The sequence below is a fragment of the Arabidopsis thaliana genome (assembly GCF_000001735.4).
Source record: "Arabidopsis thaliana chromosome 1 sequence".
Lineage (NCBI taxonomy): Eukaryota > Viridiplantae > Streptophyta > Magnoliopsida > Brassicales > Brassicaceae > Arabidopsis > Arabidopsis thaliana.
In genome coordinates, this window is record NC_003070.9 from 21610062 (window position 1) to 21633812 (window position 23751).

The following is a 23751-nucleotide window of genomic DNA, read 5'->3' on the forward strand; positions in this document are numbered from 1 at the left end:
TTAAAAATGAAACAAATAAAAGAATAATTAGAAAATATATTTTTTTAAATAATTATTTGTTATTCTAAAAATTATTATTCTGTAAATATATTATTATTTTTAAAATCACTTATTTTAACCGAAACAAATATTAACATCACTTAAATAAATTGAAGTAAAAGTTAAAATCATCTTTTAGCAATTGATACATATTGATATCAATTATAGTAATCGATGTAAATATTTTAAATATTAACATCAATTAGTAATAAACTGATATAAATTATTTGCATAAATTATTTACATCACCAATTATTAAGTTACTTATTTAAATGATGCAAAATTATTTAAAATTATTTAACATCATTTATAACTAATGTCAATATTTATAATAAATGATGTAAAATAACGTTTTTGTTGTAGTGTGTGTTCATGCCATATCATGTAGCCCGAGAAGATACTATCCTCTCGGGTAAAACTCAATCATATAGAAGAATTGTAGATCCGTGAATATATGTTAGACTTTCAGGGTTGATGAGTTTGAAACTCAAGATTTCACAATTTTTATAGATATTGGAAAAAATAAATTAGCACTATTATCTTGTCAGAGAAAAGCTAAATAGTAATGATTAATTTTAAACAATAAATTGCTGACGTAATTGTACACTATATAAGTTATAAAACAAGAGAGGCATTTCTGACGTAAGACATGCATGCATGCACAAAGTAGTAGTGAAATATGAAAAAAAAAGAACATTTGAAAATGCGGGATAGTCACTCTATCTTCGATATTAATTAATTCTCATAAAATCTAGTCAAAGAATTAAATGTCATCTATTCCAAGATGGTATTTACTGTCTAACATTATATGACGTGGGGTATTTGTATGATTGTAACGATAGGTAGTCAAATTCTTGTGAGCCGTTTGGGGCTTGGTCGGAATCCTAAAATATGGGATGAGCCTAACATGTTCAAGACAGAGAGACACCTCGATGGCCATGTCAAGAACTCACTGGGTTTGACTCTGTTGGAGCCGGACATGCGGTTCGTTACATTCGGCACCGGTCACCGTAGCTGCCCAACCACTAAGATTGGGACATCTATGACCATCATGTCGTTAGCCAGGCTTCTCCAAGGGTTCGAATGGACTCTCCCTAATGGAAAAATTCAACTCGAACTCATCTCAGCGGAAAGTAACTTGTTTATCGCCAAGCCTCTACTCGGATCCGCGAACCAATTTTGGCTCCAAGTTTATATCCGAAAATTCAGATCAAGAATTTTTAGAAAATGTTTGGGTGACAAATCATCAAGTGATATAATCTTGTTAAGTACTATTTATGTTTTTTAAGGGAATTTTGCCAATTGTGCCATATTTGTATAAATATTTTGTCGGCAATGCTATTTTTTATATCTTTAAAATTGTGCAATGAGTCAGCTTTTGACAAAGGAGAAGATGTCTAAACTACCTTTAATTGGTTATGGAGGGAAACAAAACATTTCGCCCAATGAGGCTGACACCTCTGCCAAAAGCAGTTGACGTCTAGATAAGATGATGGTGTGGCGTGGCACATTAAATGTGGACAGAAAGAAAGTTATGATGGTTGTTATACAATAAAAATGGTTGCTTTTAATACAATAATAATTTATCACTTGATGATTTGTCACCCAAACATGTAGGAGTCGACGAGAAACGAAGAAAGATGGATGTAGATAATGTATCGGAGAAGGGATGATGGACAACAATACTGTAGTTGTAGCAGTCGACGAGAAACGAAGTAAACAAAATACAGATGTCCACGAAGATGGAACCGTGGACAAGTTTTTAGTAGCAGTTCATGTTCCTAGTATATCTAACAAATCTTCAAAAGTACAGTAGTTGAAGCCGAGGACGGGAACATAAATGAAAAGTGAACAAAAAGTTTAAGCGCAGTAGACAACTGTACAACTACAAGCAATAGAGAGGAATCGATGTAGATAATGTTTATGGAGAAGAACAACATTGTAGTAATTGTATTAGTGGACGAAAAACGAAGTGAAAAGAATAATCAATTACTAAGGACAAAACTACAATTATTGAAGCCGTAGACGATCGACTAAACGATTAAGAAGTGGACAATTATAAAAGGAAATGTGAATGGATTACGTACCCAATCTTTAAATCCAAAAAAAAAAAAAAACATCCTAGGGACTGCCTCTTTCATCCTATCCAATTTGGTATTCAATATGTGAAATCAGATTGATCAAGTTTGACATAGGAAAGCTCGAACTCATTATTATTGAACAGAAACAAAAAACACAATGAAGCAAAGTGATAGTAGCCAGTTGTAAAATTACACTAGCGACGATTAGTCACCTAAGTACTATCTCCCGTTAAAACATTAAGAGACGATTGATGAGAGTAGTAGTCGGTTTTCGAGAAGGACAAGATCTGGACTTCAAGTTTGAGAGTATCGTTGACTAGGAAACCTTTTGATGTGTTTTTGATATCTGCAAATGATAGAAACCTGTCGAAACCCCATCCATTCTCCGTTGCATTGGGCCATGCCGCCACTGTGTATATAGGAAGAAATCAAAAGTTATTTTTATTTTTTAAAGGCTCATTAATTATAATTAATTAGCTTTAAATTAGTAGTAGTAGTTGACAAAGTAGATATCAAACCTTTTTTCTCGAAATTGTTGGATTGGATCTGGTCAATAACTCGTAACTTAGCTTCCACATAACCCTTATCATTTGACTGATCACTCAACAAATAGAGTGACAACGAATTACCCGTAGCATTTCCAACTCCATTTGGATACACTTTCAATGCCCTTCAATGTAAAAAACCATCATATTATTAAACTAACACATCTTGTACGTATTGTTATATATATACAAGAGGAAGAAAGTCACACGTACCAGTTTCTTCCTCCGGAAGAAAAGGAATCAGAAGTGTAAGAGTCAAGAAAACGTGTAGAGAATTTGGTGAGTCTCCATTCGAAAATAGGGTCACGAATGTTTTGTTCATTAGAGAACACTTCCCAATTTTCAAAGGGTTTAACAATGTTGATGTCAACGCCAAACACAACGCTTTCGCCCTCGAAAAAGTATCCATATGCCGGATTTTCAAAATAGTAAATTGGTAGAAATTGTAAAAGTCCCCACTGTTGTTTAAACAAATGAAATCGCTGGGCCTCAGTCTCTGCAAACGGATCAAACTTAAATAACTAGTCTGAACAAACCACAAAAGATTTAAACATATATATTTACTTGCTCTAGATTAGTTAATTAGTACCCTGGCTTATTTGGTACTTGTCTGTACTGCTTTTATAAGCGAGGAATGTGATCTCTGCATACACATCTTTTGGATTGGTGATGAGGCTTGAGTTATCGACTCTTACGTAAATCGAAACGTACCCACCCGAGTCCGTTGGAATGTATATGACTGGGTAGATTAGGAGCGTCCTTATAACATTTTAAGTAGAAATATGTCAAATTATATACAAATTAAAATTTGGGTGAGATTCAGAGCAATAAGTTAAAATCTTTCACATAGAAAGTGGAGATGATCAAAACACTAGTATATAAATGAATACCCTTTGACAAAAAAAAATGTATATCTTCTATGTATAAGGTATGGTTTCTCAACATTTTTGAAATGGAAGTCAACGCGTACGTACCAATTGTATCCACCGACGGAGAAAGGACGTGACTCATACTTGCCACCGTTTTCTTTGACCTGCTTTGCCATAGTGACAAAAGACTGGAACTTCACGCAGTACGAATTTGGAGGACGAGTTCTCGTATCTGTTGTTACTGCTTGCGAGAGCTTCTGTTCATCATGAGCACGAACAGAGGCAGAGCTAGGTTTTGACGAGCCACACGGAAGATTCCCTGAGTTCCCCACCGCCATGAAACCTTCTTCTACTACTGCTTCCGTCTCAATTAGGTTTTGAAGGTTGATATAAGGTTTTGCGAATCTTGCAACCTCCACAATGAGTACGAAACAGAAGAAGCAGTAGACAAAGATTGAACCATAATTTCTGCTTTTCTTTTCCTCTGAATACATTATTTCTTTTTCTATATTTTGTGTTTGTAATAATGTCTTGTTTTATGTACGTATATATAGGCATAATGATAATATGTGTCACGAGATTCACGTTTATTAGTGATTAGTTCTCAGTAATACACCAATCTCATGAGATCGTTAGTTCTCAGTAATACACCAATCTCATGAGATCGTGACACGTAGGTATTCACTAATTAATTAGCACGTTCTACGACATATTGTTTTGTTGGGATATACGTGTCTCACAAAATAGTAATTGTTTTCTGCTGCATCATTATTTTAACTTATAAGTACAAGAGCAAGTCATAGTGGACAACTTCGTGTTACGCACGTCTCAAAGCAGCTTAAAAAACCCATTGATGAGATCTCGATTCGTACCAACTACCAGACACGATTCATACTCATTAATGTTACTAGAGATTTGATTTTTCAACAAAACAAAAAAATAATAGATATTATCTGAATTTAACAGATTATAGTTTTTTTTTCCTTTATTTCACTATCAGTCTCTGTGTACACTATGGTTGTTATTTTTTATTGAATGAACGTGAAACACCATTTTCAAGTTCATCGACAGAGAGATTCGGAACAAGACAAAGGAAGCATTTCGGAAACCACATACAACTTTGGATTAGATGAATTCACTGTTGTGTCTTCTTTGTTTATTTGTTACCTTTGTCTTTATTCTTTTTTGGCAACGCTTCTCCCGGGCCGGCTCTGAAAGAAGCAACATGAAACATTTGTATGTTGTCTCCATTTTTAAAAACTTTTTTTTACAGCAAACCTGATTTATAAATAGGCTTCCAAATATATTTAGTTCTAAGAAAAATATATCCAAATTTCAAAACAGTTTATAATAACCCCAAATATATAATTTGTTACTTTGGCCCCCAAATTTTGACCGGTCATAGGTCTCTCAACCCCTATATACATTATACATCATGTAATTCCAAAACTATTATATATATATATACACACTATTTCATTAATATTTACATTTATATATAATAATAATAATAAAAACCATGACAAAGCATCAACCCTTACCATATCCATAAAATATATTACTCTTGCGATTACCTAATGACATCTATATGACCCTATCGATTTAATTGCCAGCGCGGTATAACAGTGACACCAATAATTCACACTACCAATTCAAAATCAATTCCCGATAAATAAATAATTGAAACCAAAATATTTCAATACTAGATTTTAACCCGCGGTACACCGCGGGGACAATTTATATTTTAAAGTTAATATATATAAAATTTTGCAAATTGTATCTATCTATAAAATATTTTTATTTTATAATTTACAATTGTTATTAAGTAACGTTCTGCCAAACCCGTCACGCCAAACCCGTCCCGTAAAAAAACCATTATTTTATTAATGTTAATCTTATTTATGATATGTTTATGAATTATTGTCTAAATATTTTAGTCGATGTGGGACGTTGAACTCAAACATTTTTCGCCAATTGGTTAATATATGTTTATTTTTAAAATTTCGAATCACAAATTATGGCGGAAAGAATAGAGATTTTTTTAAACTTTATATATTATATAATGATGTTAAAAAATTATGATATATTAAACTTTTTATAATTTTAAATATTAATAATGTTTTATAAATTTAAAATATTTAAATAATTATATTTATTTATTTTATATTTTGAGCCTTTAAGGTAATGACATAATAACTCTAAAAGCAAGGATTTAGAAGATTTAAATCTTTAATTAAATATTTTCATTCCTAAATAATTAATGTCAGTGTCATGAGATTGTAAATAAGTTCAAATACATGATTTATTTATTTAAACAAAAAATGTTTAGTAAGAATAATATTTGTTTTAACAAAAAACTTTGTTTTAAAATATTGTTAACAAATATGTTTATGCTAATTTTAAGGGTTAAATTTGATTGATAATGTGGTTGACAATTTAAATCAAGTAAAATTAATTATTTTGGAGAAAAGATTTAATGCTAATGGCATTGAGTTGTAAATAAGTCCAAATTCAGGATTTATTTGTTAAAATGGCTGCAAAAATGTATATGTAGATTTTTTGAAAGAAGTGATTGAAAGAATATTTGCTGCAATGAAAGACTACCAAATCGACAATAAGAACAGGTAGCATTAGGCATGATTCATCAGGAGCAAATTTTTGCTTTACAAAAACTAAAATCTCTAAAGCAAAACTCAAACAAGAAAGAAGTTAAAACCCAAAAAAAAGGGGAAGTAAACCTGGTACTAAAATATATTAAAATGGAACATAATAATTTTTTTAAAAAAGACTCATAAACTCTAAAACTGCAACTCACAATTTAGGGATTAATTATGGGATTGACACAATTAAGTTTATATCTTTATGAAAACAGACATATCTCATATGCCTTATAGATTTAAGTATTTTTCTATGCAAGTATTTTACGAGTTTACCCTTACCACTGAACCTACAATGGTGATTGAGCTCCTGCAACAACAACGATTTTGACAACGGTAAGAAGCAACGGCGGTGACTCATGAATCATGTCTCGTGATGAAAAAGACGGCAAGATCTCGACCTCCAATTAGCGTTGGCGACGATGGTGAGTTTCAACGACGATGGTGAGTTGAGCGATAGTGAGAAGCGAAGGTGATAGTTTGGATCTCTAGAATTACTTTTCCAAATCCTCTGTTATTAGTTGGTGACGATGATGATGAACTCTATTGACAATAAAAATCAAATTTGGTTTAGAATTAATAATGAATTGGAGTGTTTAAGATTAGAACCCAAGGGTTCCCTAGATAGTATCCCTTTAGGGTTTAGATTTCTTCAATCAAAAATCATTTATTTTGATTGATTGGGTTAATCAGAATAGACATGTTGGCTGGAAAATTTTGTTGAAGACGATGGTGTTGTTAATAACACTATGAATCGTCAAAATCGATGTCTGGACAATGGTGTTGAAGACGATGGTGTTGAAGACGAAGGGCAAAAGCGTCATATTTGTTGCAAACATATGCCCAAACCTATAAGCCCATTCTAAATGTTCCTTTTTTCTAATTATTGGGCCAAAATGTTCCTATTTTTACAAAAGCCCCCACAATTCAATCCAAGAAAACTCCCACATACCTTCCCATCAAAGTAGTAGACGCCGGAGCTGCACAAAGAGGAAAGTCAATTTTTTCATATCCAAACAAAGTATCAGTGTTCAATTTATACCTAACAGTTTTCTCTTTACTAATATATATCTAACGTTTTAAATAATTTAAGTTCCAATACATGAATTTATCCAATCATGCAAAATCATACATCATTGATGACATGAATGTCATGTCCTTGATAACGTTGGTGACGTGGATGTCACGGTTTTGATGACATTGTTACCACGTCATCATCTTGTTAATAATAATAAAAATTCTTATTCTTTCCATCACTGTTGTCCGACAGAATTATGAAAATAATATTCTTTTTGATGAAAGGATTTAAAATCTTATTTTCGAGATTTATAACCAATATTTCAACCAAATATAATATTTAAACCAAGTTTGGAAATCTAAAATTCACCTCTTCTTCTAAAAATCTTTGATCCACAGCCTTGAGAACCAACATCCAAACAAAATCCAAGGATCGGCTGATCCACAGAATGCCCAAACCCGAGCTCCAAAACAAATATCAAAGTGCCACACTATTTAACTGACCAAGGCAAGAGGAAAAAACCTGAAACTCCGACAAGGTGATACTCTAGTAAGACTAACATCTAGAAAATGGAGCCGTTCGAAAACCTAGCTTCATCCATCTATAAACAAAAGGTTGACCATCTTTCTTAAGATAAGAACTGAATATCAATCCTAATGCATCGTATTGAGACCAATCCGGCCCTACTCCAAAACATGCACAGAGGAAGGCTAGTAGATACCTCTTCACCTAATACCATCTCATAAACGCATCCTAATAACGAACATGGGAACAAACCCTCAACAATTCTTCTGATCAATCCACTCCGACTGAACTGATAAACACACCCAAGAACATGATAACAAAAAAGCTAACTCCAAGACAGAGGTATGTATAAGTATCGTAACAAATATGCATTTAAACAAAAAAAAATATATATATATATATAACAAACTGCATAATAAATGCAATATTAACTATATCAATGCACCAAAAAATAAATGCAATGGTTATTCTATTTACTATAAATTTCTTTTTACATCTTTTTAATTTAGTGTAACTTAAGAATTTGAAAGATTTTAACCTTTTTTCTCACTCCTTTTTCATTTGAATTTTCTATAATTACTTTTTGATTTTTTGAATTTTGATCTATTTGTTTGTTCTTCTCTAGTGAAGATAGAGACTCTACGACCACTAGTTAATGACAACAACCAAACCAAACCATACCATATGAGCTTTGTTGCCTCATATCCAGCTACCTATATAGCAACTAGTCGTAACAATTAGATATCAAAATTTTTAATCAGCGATTTTCCGAGCAATTCGTTTTAAAATATTGATTAAAAATTATAAAGTGCAGAAATGAAAATTATGATCCTTGATGTGGTATAGAACAACATAATAAATTAATTGTGATTAATTTCTCGTCTCTTATGTTGCAACTTAAGTCATTCTGCTTCCCGTATGTTGCTACTTTCCTTTTTGTCACTTCGTATTAATTAAACAATGATTGCGAGAGATGGATGTTTGCATTGGAGAGTGAATCATGGATAGCTTCAAACAATGTCATTTATAGAGCCCAAGAAGATTCTTCTTTGTGATAATTGCGATCAATTATGCACAATCATGAGGCCATATGAGGTGTAAGCTTTGTGTTATTTGTAAGAGACTCTCTCGTAAATTTCAAAACCGGAGCCTCTTGTTTCAATTTACTACCGGCTCCTCCTTTTGCGATATGGCAGCCGAGAGAAGTCTCTTCCCCATGAACTATTGTTGGCATAATCAAGCTCCACGAATTTTTCAGGGTCATATGCATTCACCTTTACGTTCGTAATGAGCAGGGTCATATGCAATCACCTTTATATCAAACTTGCTGACAAAACCCGACCCTAATAGCTTGCTATGACGAGGACGTGATGTTTTGCTACATTTTCTATAGATGTTACAACACTTGTGTTTTAACCAATCATTCCCTCAAGGTCATACCGTTTTCATCTCACAAAGTGATAGTTAGTGTTTTATTATCATATTGTCAGTTTTTATTATGATTGACCAAGAACATCTGAACATGTAGCCTCATGCTTGTTGGGGTCTAGATCGTGTGCCTATTCAAGCTGATGGTGATGGAGGGACATGGTAGAGAACGGCGTCATAGAGGAAGACGTTCTCGTGTGGTGAGATATCTCGTTCATAGTCATTTTGTTTTAAGGTTCTCCCAAATCTTAAAACGTTTTACTCAACATTTACAACCACATGTCGAGCTAGACTTATAACTACGCCTTGGAGCTGGTCCTCCTTGCCAGCCTTACCAAGCTGGAGGTTAACATTGCTGGAATCAACAATAGCTTTTATTTAGTGGCGGGGCTTCAATCAACAATAGGTTATGTCCATGTCAGAAGCCTTGGATGAGAGTTAACTGGACTTGTCAATTGTTGTTCATGATTGGAAGTGACATTGTGGGCATCCATGTTTTAGCTTACGAGTACAAATTAAGGCAATGTTTATTGCCTCATGTTTGCATGAAGTCGAAAGAAATACCACTCAAGAAGGAAATAAGTGTCTTGGAGTAGCAAATATATTGGGGAAGCATTGATGGCAATGATGGACTTTGCCAAATAATCTCTCATAAGAATCTTGCTCAAGGAGATTTCTCTGAATAACTAGCTGATCAAAGCATACCCTTTACTACATGTTCACTGATATGTTAAGCGAATTCTCAGATGATGTGCAAGCAAAACCAAAGGTGACTGAGTTCTTGATGGATGAAATCGGGGTTTTAAATAAATGCCAATGTGTTATGTGTTGTTATTCCAAGATCAGTATTCCAGGATATTCTCTCACGATAGTCGATATGTGAATGGTTCAGTTTGACGAATTTTTGGTTTTTGGGAGACGACTTTTGTTATCACCTCTGAATTCAATCATTTTTGTCGTGATGCTATGGTTTTATGTTGAAGTTATGTCCATTTCTATGATTCAAATTTAGTTTTGATAAAGTATTATTTTTCGCAGAGTGTACAATATTTGAAGTCTGCATTATGGTAGCAATTAATTTGGTAAACCAAACAAACAAATTGAAATGGGGTCAAAAAATTCCCCTCGTTGCTTAATCGAGATAACATTTAAGTGTGAATCCGTAGGATACGGTAACGTTAAATAAAATAGTTACGTCTAACTCCATTTTCTATTCCATTGTATAGAAATATACAGCTTTGAGATTCATATAAGATTAACATAATACATATAACTACTTCTGATCAGCAATATCACTAGAAGCATCTTCTCCGGTAAGTATTGTTCCGGGATAGTTGGTCATTGGAGGATCCGAACTGCTCATGCTGCATTTTTGAAATTGAGAAGAATATGAATTTTAATTTTTTTTAATTGTATCAAATGTGAGCGTTGTCTGAATAAACAACAAAACTTACCATTTATCTACAAGAACAAATGAACGGAGTTCACAGTTGACAAATCTGCAACACAAAAAAACTTTGAGATAATGACAACATAAATAATAGAAAATGATCAAAAGAGAGAGGAGGAACTCTTACTTTTTAGAAATCTCGTTTTTCACAGATGGATCACAATCGTTTCCAAATGAGTTTAATGTTTGATACAAGAACCCACTATGAGTTACAACCGCAATCTCTTTTTCTTTCCTTGTACTCAACCTGAATTCAGTTAGTATATCAATCAAAAAGATCATGCCAAGACTATCATAAAACATCATGCACATAGAGATGTCAAGCATTGCATATATTCACCAGTTAAAGAACTTCACGCCTCTGGTCGCAATATCTTTATCCTCCTCTCTAATGTCAGGCTTCCACAAGACATCTTCATCAGTTTCTATCTGTATACATGAATATGAGAAAATGTGAAAACATAAGAAAAAACACCAAAAAAAAATCATAGTTTCTATAGATTAGGTACTTGCCAATGAAAAATCAATCGCAGGGAATAATTCGCGGTACTTGGTGATATTGCTTCTTCTGTCACAAGGATGAACACCCTGAACCAAGAACATTGCAAAAGTTTTCATCTCAAGAAAATGCCAATCATGCAAAAGGTAGAAAAGTAAACATACCAAATGTTCTCGGCAGGATTCAACCGCAATGAACGGTGGACGATTTAACCTTGATATAGCAGGACGATCGCTGTTTCCAGCACCTGCGGTCATAAGCAGAGGTGTATTTACACCATCTTTGTAACCTTCCCCACCAAAAGTTCCGACCGCTGTTTGCAAAGTCCTAAAACAAACAAGTGTATTGAGGTAAATACAAAACTGCTTATAAAAGAACGAAATGGCATAACACAAATCTATAAGGACGTTTAACTCAAGATGACTATTCTCAAGCAAGAATCCAAGCAATAGCGTTAAGATAATATCAATAAGCTTTACGGGTTAAGTATATTACCTGAGCAGAGGAGATACGACTACCAACTCAATTCTATTGGAAATACCACTTGCATTAACATGCTTGTGTAAATTATCAACCTACAATAACATAATTCATATTAATTACTTCCCTTTTCCAAAATAGTACAGAAACCTCTTTATGTGTTACATTACAACAACAGATTATTCATATCTCATAGTCTATATCATTAGAGCTACCAGAATAATACTATAAGTTAATGCAAAATTATAGTGATAAAAACCGATAAATCGAGTATGGCTAATTTACTTACTTGTTGCCATCCAAGAGGTGTAAGATGTGCATCAAATAGATCCTCAGATAAGTAAGCCTTATGGTTCTTCTCTCCTTCAACATTGTGAATCCCTTGAGCATGTCTCACCTAAAATACAAGAACTCAATCAAAATCCGAGTACCAACAGAGACCAAATCAGAATAATGAGAAAAACAACAAAAACAAACCAGATGTATGGTTTTGCAACGGTGAAGTGGGTAAAGGCCTTGACTTGGTTTTGTCTCCATATCTAGATATTTAATCATCGAACAAAAACAAAAAAAACAACAATTAATGTTCAGTAATGAAACACAAGTTAAACCCATTTCGCTTTGACTATGGATTCAAGTTTTCAAGATTCCGACAACAAATGAGAATGTAAGAGAAACAAGGGGAGAGTTACCGTGAGCAGGAAGAGAGCTGCAACAACGAAGAGAGAGGCGACTAAGCGATGGAAGAGGAGAGGAAAGATGAGACACAGAAGAAATGTAAAATGAAAGATTTGAGGTCATTGATTGGTGAATCATAGAGATCCGAGTTTAACTTTTTCTGCTTTTCTTTAATTGTTAATGTTTACTAACTTTCCTATTATAACTTTTGTTTATTACATGAGTAGAACCTTTGGAATATTCGAAATTCCAACTAGTGGTGTCCAAGCGGCAAGCACCATTTGTTGTGGTTCTGTTTGACTTGAATTAATGTGATGACTAAAAGAAAAGAAACTAATAATGAGAAATTCTAAGAAATAGTTTTAAGCCCGACTGAACTATTAGTCATGCACACTCATACACCACTTATAAAACTAATCAAATAGTTTCCATGTACGCAATGAAATTTTTACGTTAGTTTTTACATATAGGTTATGAATCCCGCATCGCAGGAAACTCATTTTCAATAAAATTTTGTATTTATATATTAAATTATAAAAACAGAAATTATTATGTTTATTAAATTATTGTAATGATATATTCTAATATTTGAATTATTACATAAATTATATCAATGTTTAATGTTATACCGTTAATATTTTCCAAAAGATTTTAAAAACTATTTATGAATAAAATTGTAAACAAGAAGAATTATGATTAGAAACACTATCTTTTGAAACAATTTTTAGCAGTTCAAAATATTATTAAATATTATTATTGACAAATACATAACAAAAAATGTACAATAAGACAGTTCAAAAAAATTCTAGGAAAGTGGACCAAATTAAATTCCATACCGGGGAAATTGGAATTAAACCAAATTAATCTTAACCAAGTTTGATCAGCCCGCTTCAGATGAAATTGCGAATTTTCCCCCATATTTCTGATTTGGATAATTTCTTCTTCTTCATCTCTACGAATAGATCATATATCGTTAGTTTCAGTTATATATATTTCGGTTAATGTAAGGAAATAGTTTCAATGAATATTCATAAGTTAAGCTATGAAAATGACATAGGTGTCGTTTAGATTTTTAGAGATGAAGTTTTATTTTTGTGTGTGTGTTTTGGTGAAATGATTGAATTGCTACTTAGGTACTGAAACAGGTCGAAAACATATTACACATACAAATTAACAATCTTGGAGACGTGACAGCAAAATGATGCACATGGCATGTGATCTTAAAGACAACTATGAACGAAAAATGGTTTTTATTATTTGCTCTATACGTAAACTCAATATTTTAACTATTATTTGTAAATCATAGAACCAATAACACTAAAATCAATGATTAAATAACACATAATTTTTGTTTGGATTTTCAAATCCATTAAATTCCATGAACCAAAGTTTATAAGATTAGAAAGAAAAAAACATTTCTCTATATTGCAAGAACCAAAGTTTATACATTATTACATATATGTAACGATACTGGGACCAATACCATTACACTCGAGTCTATGAAGCAACAAACATGCAACAAGCTCGCTTATAGCTTCACAACACTTACACTTGACGATAGAATTGTTAGTCTCTTGCACACAAATTAAATGAATCAAATAGATCCATCGCTATAGGATCTATGCAATTTACTCAGAGTTTGTGGGGAAGCTAATCTTATATGTCAAAAGAGATGAACATCTTCTTATTTTTCTCTTTTACTTCTGTTGTTGTTCCGCCATTGCCTTAAGCTTTTCCTCCAAAATGTCTTTCTCAAGACCGTACATTCTGTTCAAAGCATGCATATTCTCAAGGGTCTCGCTCAGCGTTCTACTGTCACTTCCGTCACATCTCAAATGCTGCATTGGACCATGTAAGAATCTGTTCACGATACCTCGGCTTAAGTCATCAACCGCTCTCGTTGTTTTCTTGTTGATATCATCTCCCATTTTGGACATGCACTTCTCGAGCTCTGCCACTCTGATTCTCTCTGCATAAGCTCTTAACTTCTTGATCGTTGGAACCGTCTCCAATGAATCCCTCCATGCTTCAAACTGTGTGGATTCCTCTGTGATTATGGTTTGAGCTTCCATTGCTTTCCTCATCCTGTCTTCTTTGTTGGCAGCAACAACTTCTTTGAGATCGTCCACATTGTAAACCCGTGCTGTTTCTACTTCACCAACACAAGATCCAACATTTCTCGGAACAGAGATGTCAACAAAATGCCTCAGTCCTCCAACCTCTGGAGAAGCTTGAGGGAGATTCTCTACATGCTCCTTTAAGAACAATGGCGTCTCAGAGGCTGTGCTGGTAAACACAACATCCGCTTCTGAAGCACAAGCTAGCATCTCATCAAGAGGTCGATATATAATCTCAATACCAGGCATCTCCTCACGGATAGCTGAAACCCTCTCTTCACTTCTGTTGACTACCACCACTTTTGTGCAACCCTTAGCCATCAAATGCTTAATCACAAGCTTCCCCATTTTTCCAGCGCCAATTACACACATCCTAGCAGATACGTTTGAAGACTGCGGAAGCTTCATCAGAGCAAGTTCAACAGCAGCTGAGCTAACCGAAACCGCACCAGAAGCAATATTTGTCTCTGTTCTAACACGCTTACCAACAGTTATCGCGTGTTTAAACAGCCCGCTGATATTCCTCCCAAAGCCATTCACTCCTTGACCAACTTTCACAACTTGTTTCACCTGTGCAAGGATCTGACCTTCTCCTAGGACAAGAGAGTCAAGACCAGCTGAGACTTCAAATATATGCTGTGTAGCATCCTTGTTGTACAACAGAAAACGGTGTTGACAAATCTCTGAAACTGGGATCCCACTCGTCTGAAAAAAGAGATAAGACTCGTTAGTTAGCCCTTGATACCGACTGTAAAACAGCCACGTTAAACACTCAATAGTATATGAACAGATTATATATAGATTCTCTGCATATGGTATGATCAATCTGTAGTAGACACCACAGAATTAAACATATAAATACAAGACCACTCTTAACATGTTCTAAAGCATTAGTCACCCACCAAAGTACCACAAGAAGAACACTATAGTAGAAAAAAGTCACACCTTTGACATCCATTCAGTAACTTCTTTAACTCCACGATGCTGAGATAAAGCTAAAACATAAATCTCCATACGGTTACAAGTACTAAGCACAGCAGCTTCTTCAATATGATTCAAACCACACAATTCAGCAATAGCTCTTGGCCATTCAGCTTCAGGTATAGCAAGCTTCTCACGCATCTCAACAGGAGCTGTGTGAATACTAAGTCCAATCACAACAATACTGCTTCTTTCCTTTGTATATCCTAACAACCACAAATGAAAAGTCAGAACAACAATTCATAACAAAAACTGTCTTCAGTATAATCACGACATCACTAAACAAAGATTCAAACTTTATAACTTTGATCAAACAAAAGATTCAAATTTGAGTAGATTAAGAGATAGAGACTCATACGATCAGCTGCAGAGTTCTTGAGTTGTTCAAGAGCAGAGATGCTAGCTGCATTAGACGCAGAATCAGAAGAAGCAGAGAGCTCACAACGAGCTTTTTGGATCAAACCTCGTCTGGTTCTATTGTTCTTCGGAAGAACACGAACCCCATTAAGACCCAATGGTGTCTGTGAAACAGAGGACGAAGAAGAAGAAGAAGGAGATAGATTATGGTGATTCAATAAAGTCTCAAGCTTTGGACAACCAACGAAAGCACTTGAAACCGCCATTGAAACCCAAAATCTCAAATCTCCTCTCTGTCTTCAAAAAACCAAACCTTTGCGAGAGAGAATAAGAATTGAGGAAGAGACAGAGAGGGATTGGGTTGCGATGTGGAAGAAGGAGATCGCTGTGAATATGATTTGTCAGATTTGAGGCTGAAAAATCAAATCGGGTCAAAACCGGTTTAGTAGAACTGGAAATTGAGGATTATGATTGGATGGTAATCTAAAGATATGTAATGAGGAATGCATTGAGATTTTGATGGAATTTGATTGGCGGGTGGAGAACACGTTTTATCCACACTCGTTTTTGCGTATTTGGTGGCATTTGTTCTTACACGGCAACATATAAGTATTTATTTATTTGTTTCTTAGTAGACTTGTGACTCTTATGAGTTATGAGATTTTATGGTGAAATTAATTAATTTGTTTCTGATGAGGAAATAAATTGGAAAAATATGTGTGCATAGGAATTATCCGGATATCTGAAAAGAATCTATGTTGATTTAGGAGAACCATATGAAAAATATGAAAACTTCTGAATAAAATAATTAAATATTGTTGGTATTCTCAAAATTCTTCTTATATTTGAACATTGTAAATGATATCTTATATTTGAACATTGTAAATGATATCTGCTTTAACAAAAAAAAAAATTGTAAATGATATCTGAAAGGAATCTATGTAGATTTAAGGAGAATTATATGAAAAGTTCTGAATAAAATAATTAAATGTTATTAGGATTTTTCAAAATTTCTCTTATTTTAACATTGTAAATGCGTCAACCTATGAATATATTGATTATAATATGCGAAGTTTATACATATATCAAAATATATGAGCTTAAAATTAATCTTTAAAATTAATTATTATTTTTTAATTTATTGTTTACTAACTTCTTAACATGTAATTATATTTGTTTCTTACATATGTTGAGTCCGGCTAATATATTTAAAACGAAAGCGGAGATATTTAATCTCATGAAGCAACCGATGGATAGATTTGTGGAATAACTTTCACGAATAATTATTATAGTAAGATAGTCCAACTAATAAGCAAAAGATTATGTACCTAAGACGTACTATAAAAATAAAATTAATTAGTAAAATATTATGTATGTAACATGCATTACAGAAAAGTTTGACTTGTAGTTTTTGAAATTTTTGAGAACTTAAAACAGTATTAAATTAGAGAAAACAAGCTAGTGGCATATATTTTTTTTTTCTGGCATAAATAATATGTCAAAATATAGTGGCATAAATAATATGTCATTAACTCAGATAACTCTGAAACAATAAACTAGCTAGTAGACAGATCGCTAACACTCATACAACATATTGCCATTAGAAACATAAAATTCATACTCGACACTTTTGACCGTAGTAAAATTAGGAAAGTGGCATGAAACGAAGAGATCCTATTAATCAATACCGAATATAATTCAACAGATAAACAAATCTAGAACAGCGAAGAGAGACCGTAGAAGTTGTTGTTTTTTAAGCCACTGATCAAATCTGATCAAAAAAAAAAAAAAAGGCTCTGACCAAATAGTTGTTGTTCTTTCGATTCCTTTGGAATCTCCAATCTTTCTCATCACGATGTCTCTCTCTTTCTTCTCTTATGTTTCTTTGGTATCATCTCTTTTGATTTCTCTTTGTTGGAGTTTTCTTAATAGTTGACGGCATTAGCTGGATGCTAACCAATTGACCAAATTGTAGAGCCAAAAGATTAATTAAACTAGAATCGAAGTTTAGCTCATATAAACGTGGAAGTGGAAAAGAAACAAGTGAACAACTAAGGAAGTGGGATTCCTACATTTCGGTAACCACATAGACTTCCTATTATTATTATTATGCCATAGAGTAAAGACATGTGCTTGGAGACTTAGTCCAATTATTTTAGATTTTGTTTTCATACGTACACTTGATGGCCTTCCCGCCACTTTTTGTTGCCACCGGAAGCTCATCACAAATTAGGACAATAAGTAACGAAAAATCTCCCAATAAAACTTGAACGATTTCTCTGTCTCTTCCAAACAATGATTCTTCTCTTCTCTCGTCCACAACTGCCCATTCATCATAAAATATGCTTTAGAATTAGAATGCACCAAACATTAATTTTCTTTCTTCACATTGATTTTATGTTCTATACCTCAGCCACTTTGTTCAATTCTTCACTCACGTTCTGCAACAATTCGGAAAGTTGGCCGTCCCATTTGTAGAACTCGAGTTCTTTATTGTCGAGTATCTTCTCAGCTACCTAAACAAATTGTAAACTTATAAAAAACATTAAGTGACTTTCTTAGAGAATTAAGTTGTACTATTTTCTACCTTTGTCCCAATCATTCGACCACCAGCGCTATGTGCAAAGTTAATGTTGTAGAAGTGACAGATGAATGCTGGAGGATCTTTCTCTGCTATATTCTTTAAATACTGAGAATATGCTTTACCAGGAACCATTGACTCTGGAATCTCGTAACCTTGTTCCTTGAACCACTCCAAATCCCTACTCAAATTCTCTGCCCTTTCCAACCCCGTGTTTTTGAGCCCGGCATCTACAAAAAAATATAAAAGAACCAGAGGTTTTGACAAGGTTATATACACAAGAAGAGGAATAATTAACTACCTAAACTTATTATTGCCGAAACTCATTTTTTGTTGTTGCATATAAATTGTTTTATCTTGATATTTTTCTTGTTAACGTGTATATGTGACGAAAGGTATATTTGGCATTAGTATGAATCAGATGAAAGAGAACTAAATAACAAAACTTCATGGTCAGATTCTTTATTTTTCATTCTTCTGAGCATATATATTAAATTCACCCAATTAAGAAGACTATAAAGACTAATATGTAATATGCATGTAAATTAATACAAAAAAAAGTTAGTGTCAAAAGTTATATCAAGAAATCGGATTACCATGTTAAAAACTGAGATTATTATAGTTAATACCAAAATTTATATGTTTTTTAAAACTAATAAGATATTTCATCCACACCTAATTTTAGTATTTAGGGCCGGTGAAACTGGTTTATTTACGTTTTCAAGTGTAAATATTGCAACGTTTAAGTTATTTATTTCTAAATTGTATAATTATAGACGTAACATAAACAAATTCTTATTCCTCGAAATGCTACACATCAACATTTTAGTGTTCTTTCTCCGATTTCTCCTATTGATATATCGAAGATAAGGTTTGTAATTCCGATCTAGCATAAAATCCAAGAAGAAAGAACTGATCCGTCAGAATTGTTTTGAGAATCTTATCTATGTGCATATGATCCAAAAATAAGGACCTACTGACACTAAGATTCGTCGGACTTTCGATGTAAATCAAGTCCAAAAACATTTAGTAGATATATTAATTGTAGCATCTAACTACTGTTAATGTTTCTCAATTCTCCTAATCACTTCAATTTTGAAAAAGTTTATATTAAAACTGAACGGATCAAGTTGACTATAAAAGTTACCAATATTTCAATTCATAAGAAGGAAAACATACGAAAAAATGATGAGAAAAACTCACAAGCTTGGATAGCAGATTCGTTAATAATTCGTTCAAGCGTCTCAAACACAAGCTTACTGTCCACGAGAAACTTCAAGTACCCTTCGATTGTGAAATTCCATGTTGATACAAGATCGTTGGAGTCACTTTTTCCTTCTTTTACCTGATCTCTTGGGTGAATTTTCATTACCACGAACCTCATCTCCTCCACAAACCCATTCGGTTCTCGAGGATACCTTCTTTCTGGCTTCTCCCCTGCTGCTGCCACAACATTCACCACCAAAGTCTGATCTTCGTTTGCTCTTCGGACAAGATGGCGACGAGGAGCGGCTATGGTCCGAACATATCTTATTGTCACTGTCTTAGCTCTCAGACTGACATAGCTCTCGCAGTCAAGTCTTCTGCTTGCAGGAAAGCGGCAAGAGGCATTAAGTCTTGATGTAGCCATGAGTTTGCAATCTAATAGACACGCAAACTGCAATATGAAATTAGGGTTTGTAAGAGAAAGACTAAGGAAGTGTTATATATAGTCTTTGTCGTAAGCCGTTGACTAGACAAATAAAGTCTTTAAGTTAAAGACTTTAATAGAACGTGTATGTAGTCTTGCATTAAGTCTTTAATTTAAAGACATTATTTGTCTAGTCAATGGCTTACGACAAAGAAAGCTTCGATCGTAAGATGGTTCGGTCCGACAATATGCCACCGCCGCGCCACTTGACAAAATAATAGAAGTACTCTTGGTCTTACGTACGAAGCACGTTACATATTATTAAGAAAGAAGATTAGGAAAATTAAAATAAAGCTATAATATGACGTATGAGAATCTTATTAACAATAATTAAAAAATCATGAATAGAGAGAATAGACTAAGAAGAGCAAAAAAACTACAAAGTGTTCAATTTTGTGGAAAATTATATTTTAATTTACATTTTTTATAAATTTTAATTTAAATTGACAAATTTTAATTGAATTCTAGTCTACATTTTTTATAAATTTTAATTGATAAAAAGTGACATTTTTCAATTAAAAGACAGTGAATAAAAGATCGTGACCTTTTTCGGTTTGTTGTGAATTGTTTGAGTTCGGTCCTTGTCTTTACAGCTTAGACCTGATCGAGGTCTCTCTATTGCATTGGTATCTTTCTAGGCGTGAACAAACTGTGGTTTCGTTTGCTTCGATTTCGCCGTTTCCAGAAGTTGTGTAGGATTTCTATTCGTCTCTCATTCTTGCTGGTATGGATGCTTTGGTTCTCTTTTTTTGTGAGATAGTCTTCATTTGGTATGGGAAGAGTCGCTTTCCGGTGTCGTAGATTTTCTCGTCTCTATCGGCTAACCACTATTTCAAGCGTTTCTCGCTTCTGGATTGATAGTAAGCAAGATGTTTTCGTGCTAGATTATGAGTTCAGAGTTTTGATTTCCTCTGATGTTTTGCTTTCTTAGCCGTCGATGTTTTGGCTTGTTTCGTTTGTAGTATTGTTATTTACTGCCTATATTCTTGGACTTAGTTTCCGAAAATATCTTGTCATCCTTCGGCTTAGTTTTCGGGATCATCTATTGATCGTCGGCTTCTTGTATTTCAAGTAATATCCCATCAATAAAAATTAATTTTCCAATGAAAAAAAAAAAAGAGTTTCACCCAAATCATTATAATATTTTGCTTAACGAAGTTGGGTCCTAAACATAAATTTTAAAATGGCCTTTATAATAATTATATGGTACACTCAAAACAAACATGGACATAATCTTAATAATATACAAATATAAAACGAAAAATATTTACTTCACCTAACTAAATGAACTTTATTTCACTTTGATTTGGGTTCCTTATAAATTATCAAGTTTGGCCATTATTGATCTCTGATTTATTTGTTAAAGAGCTTTTTATTTTTTTCCAAAATTAGTTAAAGAAAAACACAATTTTCTCAACTAATGATTATAGTCACAGGAGCAGCATTAATTATCCGCCGAACAACGTCACATATCTACTTCCTAGGTTCTTGAACAAATCTCCCCTCTATGTGTCAGAAGTAAAATTTTTTTTTTACAAAAAATAGTCTTCTCAAACTAATGATGTCATCAGCTCCAGATAATATCTTACAAAATCTTTTAGAAACTAGAAAGTAAAAATGTTTCGCCTTAAGAACTCACACTCGCGAAAACTCCTAAAAAAAGTTCAACAATAGTTAAGTGATCTTGGTGAGCTAAGCTTTTATCTCCAAGTAAGTTTCAATATCTATCTTATGCTCTTCTGACTTTTGCCTCAAGCTAGCAAATTTGATTTTGTGGGAACGTCTTCTTTTTTTGAATATTTAGAAACCCTATTAGTTGTGTAAAAGACAAAACATTTTTACTCATGTCTTTGATTTTCAGGTTGTAGTAACTCAACGGTATTGAAAAAGATGGATTTTGGTAGGTCTAGAGATATAATCAGCGGTTTACCAGATTCTCTTCTTTGCCACATCTTGTCTTTCCTTAACACCAAAGAAGCTGCTTCTACATCGGTTCTAGCAAAAAAATGGCGGTATCTCTTTGCTTCTGTTCCTAATCTTGATTTCGATGACTCTGTTCATCTACGTCTTGGAAAAAGGAATCCTGCAGTTAGTGGTGAGGATTATTTGAAAATGATTAATGAAAGAAGTGATCAGCTTTCGACAAGTTTTATGGATTTTGTAGATCAAGTGTTGAGATTGCAAGACAATTCTCCTCTACACAAGTTCTCTCTAAAGATCAGAGATTGTGTTGATATAGTCCGTATCATTTGTTGGATACTCAAGGTTTTGGAACGCGGTGTATCTGATCTTGAACTAGACATGCATTTGAAATGGAAATCTTCACTTCCTTCAAAGATCTTTTTGAGTGAGACACTCGTTAGGCTGAAGCTAAGTGTGGAACGTGGCCCGTTCATTGATGTTGAAGATGTTCATCTTCCTAAGCTTAAGACTCTCCATATTGTGTCAGTCAAATTTGAAAAGCATGGTATTGGGCTTAACAAGCTTCTTTCTGGTTGTCACATACTTGAGGAGTTAAATCTTGAATATATATCTTGGTGCCTATGGGATTTTGTCTCTGTGTCTCTCACAACTCTCAAGAGGCTAACTTTTTGTGGGGAAGTAATGCAAGATGAGAATCCAATAAGTGTGTCTTTTAATACTCCGAACCTTGTCTACTTGATGTTTACTGATGCTATTGCGGACGAGTATTCAACAGTGAACTTCGATTCGCTTGTTGAAGCTCATATCAATCTTCAGATGTCAGAAGATCAGGTTGAGCAGACACGTTTTTCAGATTCTGAAGGTAATATGGAAGGCTGTATGGTAGCTAATGCAACAGAATTAATAATGGGAATATGCAATGTGAAGATCCTTTATCTATCAGTTTATACTCTTGAGGTTTGTATTTCATTGCTCTCATCTTGTAATCTTTTTAACATTGCTTAAGGATTCAAGTTAATGAGTGATGATGATTGATGATCTATTTGATATGATTTTGTTTCAGGTACTTACTTACTGTTGTGAAGCAATACCGCTATTCAACAACCTGACTCATTTAACTATCGAGAGTAACTCGGAAGTAGGATGGGAATCCGTGTCGGGCCTTCTCAAGAATTCTCCAAATCTGGAAACTCTTGTCTTTAAAGTATGAAACAAACCCTTTCAAGCATTTGTTGACATATTTTTCAAAGTTTGAGATGTTTCTCCCACATTTCAGGGACTTGTCCACCGTTTCACGGATAAATGTGGAGATATGTGTTTATGCAAACCTTGGGAGGAGGATGAAGAAGAGGAGGAAGACGAGGAGACTCCTACTTGCTTATCATCATGTCCAGTGAAAGTGCTGAAGATATTGGAATTTGGTAAAATCTATGATGACGAGATAGAGAAGAGGATAGACCAAGTCAAGCATTTTCTAGAGAAGATACCGGATATTGAGCAACTGATATTACACTATAATACACCAGTTGATGAAGATGTGATTAAAGTTTACCAGCAACTTCGGAGGCATCCTAAAGTAGCTTCATCCAAGTGCAAACTGCAACTTATCTCTGATAACCTCAGCTTATCATCTAAAGACTGCGCTCTCTTCGGTATCGACTAATGTCCTCTTCTTTAGAAAAGTTTCTCAAGTGTTTTTTGAATCACTTATAGGCTATAGCTCTTTTACCATCTTGCAGTCATTAATGTGTCTCGGCTGCAAGTTTTGTATGGTTGCTTAAATGATCCAAACTGTACACATGACTCTTATTTCTGCCTTATTTTGTAAAGAGA

The 23751-nt window shown here is 33.8% G+C and overlaps 6 protein-coding genes, 4 long non-coding RNA genes and 1 other non-coding gene across 16 annotated transcripts; 4 read left to right on the top strand and 7 right to left on the bottom strand.

Annotated features, from left to right (window-relative positions):
* Positions 1-847: 847 nt before the first annotated feature.
* Positions 848-1327, top strand: AT1G58265 (Cytochrome P450 superfamily protein; the record flags this gene model as incomplete). Its single annotated transcript, NM_179494.1, has 1 exon — positions 848-1327. The coding sequence occupies one exon, from the start codon at positions 848-850 to the stop codon at positions 1325-1327; it is 480 nt and encodes a 159-aa protein (NP_849825.1).
* Positions 1328-1741: 414 nt separating this feature from the next.
* Positions 1742-4108, bottom strand: ZW9 (TRAF-like family protein). The gene is made up of 5 exons (NM_104607.3): positions 3640-4108; positions 3255-3424; positions 2879-3161; positions 2639-2790; positions 1742-2529 (listed from the first exon to the last, which is right to left on the bottom strand). Exons 1-5 carry the CDS (start codon positions 4026-4028, stop codon positions 2333-2335), a joined length of 1191 nt encoding a protein of 396 aa, NP_564729.1. The 5' UTR covers positions 4029-4108; the 3' UTR covers positions 1742-2332.
* Positions 4109-4355: 247 nt separating this feature from the next.
* On the bottom strand, positions 4356-7255 carry AT1G09685. 3 transcript variants are annotated; one of them, NR_143510.1, is made up of 3 exons: positions 7144-7213; positions 6474-6734; positions 4356-4745 (listed from the first exon to the last, which is right to left on the bottom strand). It is a non-coding gene; the product is annotated as an uncharacterized misc_RNA (transcript). The 3 variants fall into 3 exon arrangements; NR_143511.1 differs by having other exon boundaries at positions 4515-4745; positions 6474-7255; NR_143512.1 differs by lacking the exon at positions 4356-4745 and having other exon boundaries at positions 6017-6734; positions 7144-7255.
* AT1G08213 lies at positions 6393-6899 on the top strand. The gene has a single exon (NR_139390.1). It is a non-coding gene; the product is annotated as an other RNA (long non-coding RNA).
* AT1G08217 lies at positions 6533-7012 on the bottom strand. Its single transcript, NR_139391.1, has one exon. It is a non-coding gene; the product is annotated as an other RNA (long non-coding RNA).
* A 1804-nt stretch (positions 7256-9059) lies between the features above and the next one.
* On the bottom strand, positions 9060-9518 carry AT1G08223. Its single transcript, NR_139392.1, has one exon. It is a non-coding gene; the product is annotated as an other RNA (long non-coding RNA).
* On the top strand, positions 9060-9587 carry AT1G08227. The gene is made up of 2 exons (NR_139393.1): positions 9060-9168; positions 9288-9587. It is a non-coding gene; the product is annotated as an other RNA (long non-coding RNA).
* Positions 9588-10216: 629 nt separating this feature from the next.
* On the bottom strand, positions 10217-12550 carry AT1G58280 (Phosphoglycerate mutase family protein; the record flags this gene model as incomplete). 4 transcript variants are annotated; one of them, NM_001160963.1, is made up of 11 exons in its annotated part: positions 10270-10526; positions 10617-10661; positions 10740-10859; positions 10953-11041; positions 11126-11200; positions 11276-11438; positions 11607-11686; positions 11881-11988; positions 12069-12130; positions 12284-12300; positions 12489-12550. In NM_001160963.1, 11 exons carry the CDS (start codon positions 12548-12550, stop codon positions 10436-10438), a joined length of 912 nt encoding a protein of 303 aa, NP_001154435.1. In that variant the 3' UTR covers positions 10270-10435. The 4 variants fall into 4 exon arrangements, with proteins under 4 accessions (NP_176124.2, NP_849826.2, NP_001154435.1 ...); NM_104608.4 differs by lacking the exon at positions 12489-12550 and having other exon boundaries at positions 10217-10526; positions 12284-12465; NM_179495.3 differs by lacking the exon at positions 12489-12550 and having other exon boundaries at positions 10217-10526; positions 11126-11438; positions 12284-12465.
* A 1088-nt stretch (positions 12551-13638) lies between these two features.
* HEMA1 (Glutamyl-tRNA reductase family protein) lies at positions 13639-16341 on the bottom strand. The gene is made up of 3 exons (NM_104609.4): positions 15726-16341; positions 15332-15573; positions 13639-15091 (listed from the first exon to the last, which is right to left on the bottom strand). The coding sequence occupies exons 1-3, from the start codon at positions 15988-15990 to the stop codon at positions 13967-13969; spliced, it is 1632 nt and encodes a 543-aa protein (NP_176125.1). The 5' UTR covers positions 15991-16341; the 3' UTR covers positions 13639-13966.
* Positions 16342-17696: 1355 nt separating this feature from the next.
* On the bottom strand, positions 17697-20057 carry HO4 (heme oxygenase 4). Its single transcript, NM_104610.2, has 4 exons — positions 19509-20057; positions 18312-18535; positions 18133-18240; positions 17697-18046 (listed from the first exon to the last, which is right to left on the bottom strand). The coding sequence occupies exons 1-4, from the start codon at positions 19933-19935 to the stop codon at positions 17954-17956; spliced, it is 852 nt and encodes a 283-aa protein (NP_176126.1). The 5' UTR covers positions 19936-20057; the 3' UTR covers positions 17697-17953.
* A 1828-nt stretch (positions 20058-21885) lies between these two features.
* AT1G58310 (F-box/RNI-like superfamily protein) lies at positions 21886-23581 on the top strand (the record flags this gene model as incomplete). The annotated part of the gene is made up of 3 exons (NM_104611.1): positions 21886-22875; positions 22982-23122; positions 23195-23581. The coding sequence occupies 3 exons, from the start codon at positions 21886-21888 to the stop codon at positions 23579-23581; spliced, it is 1518 nt and encodes a 505-aa protein (NP_176127.1).
* Positions 23582-23751: the final 170 nt, after the last annotated feature.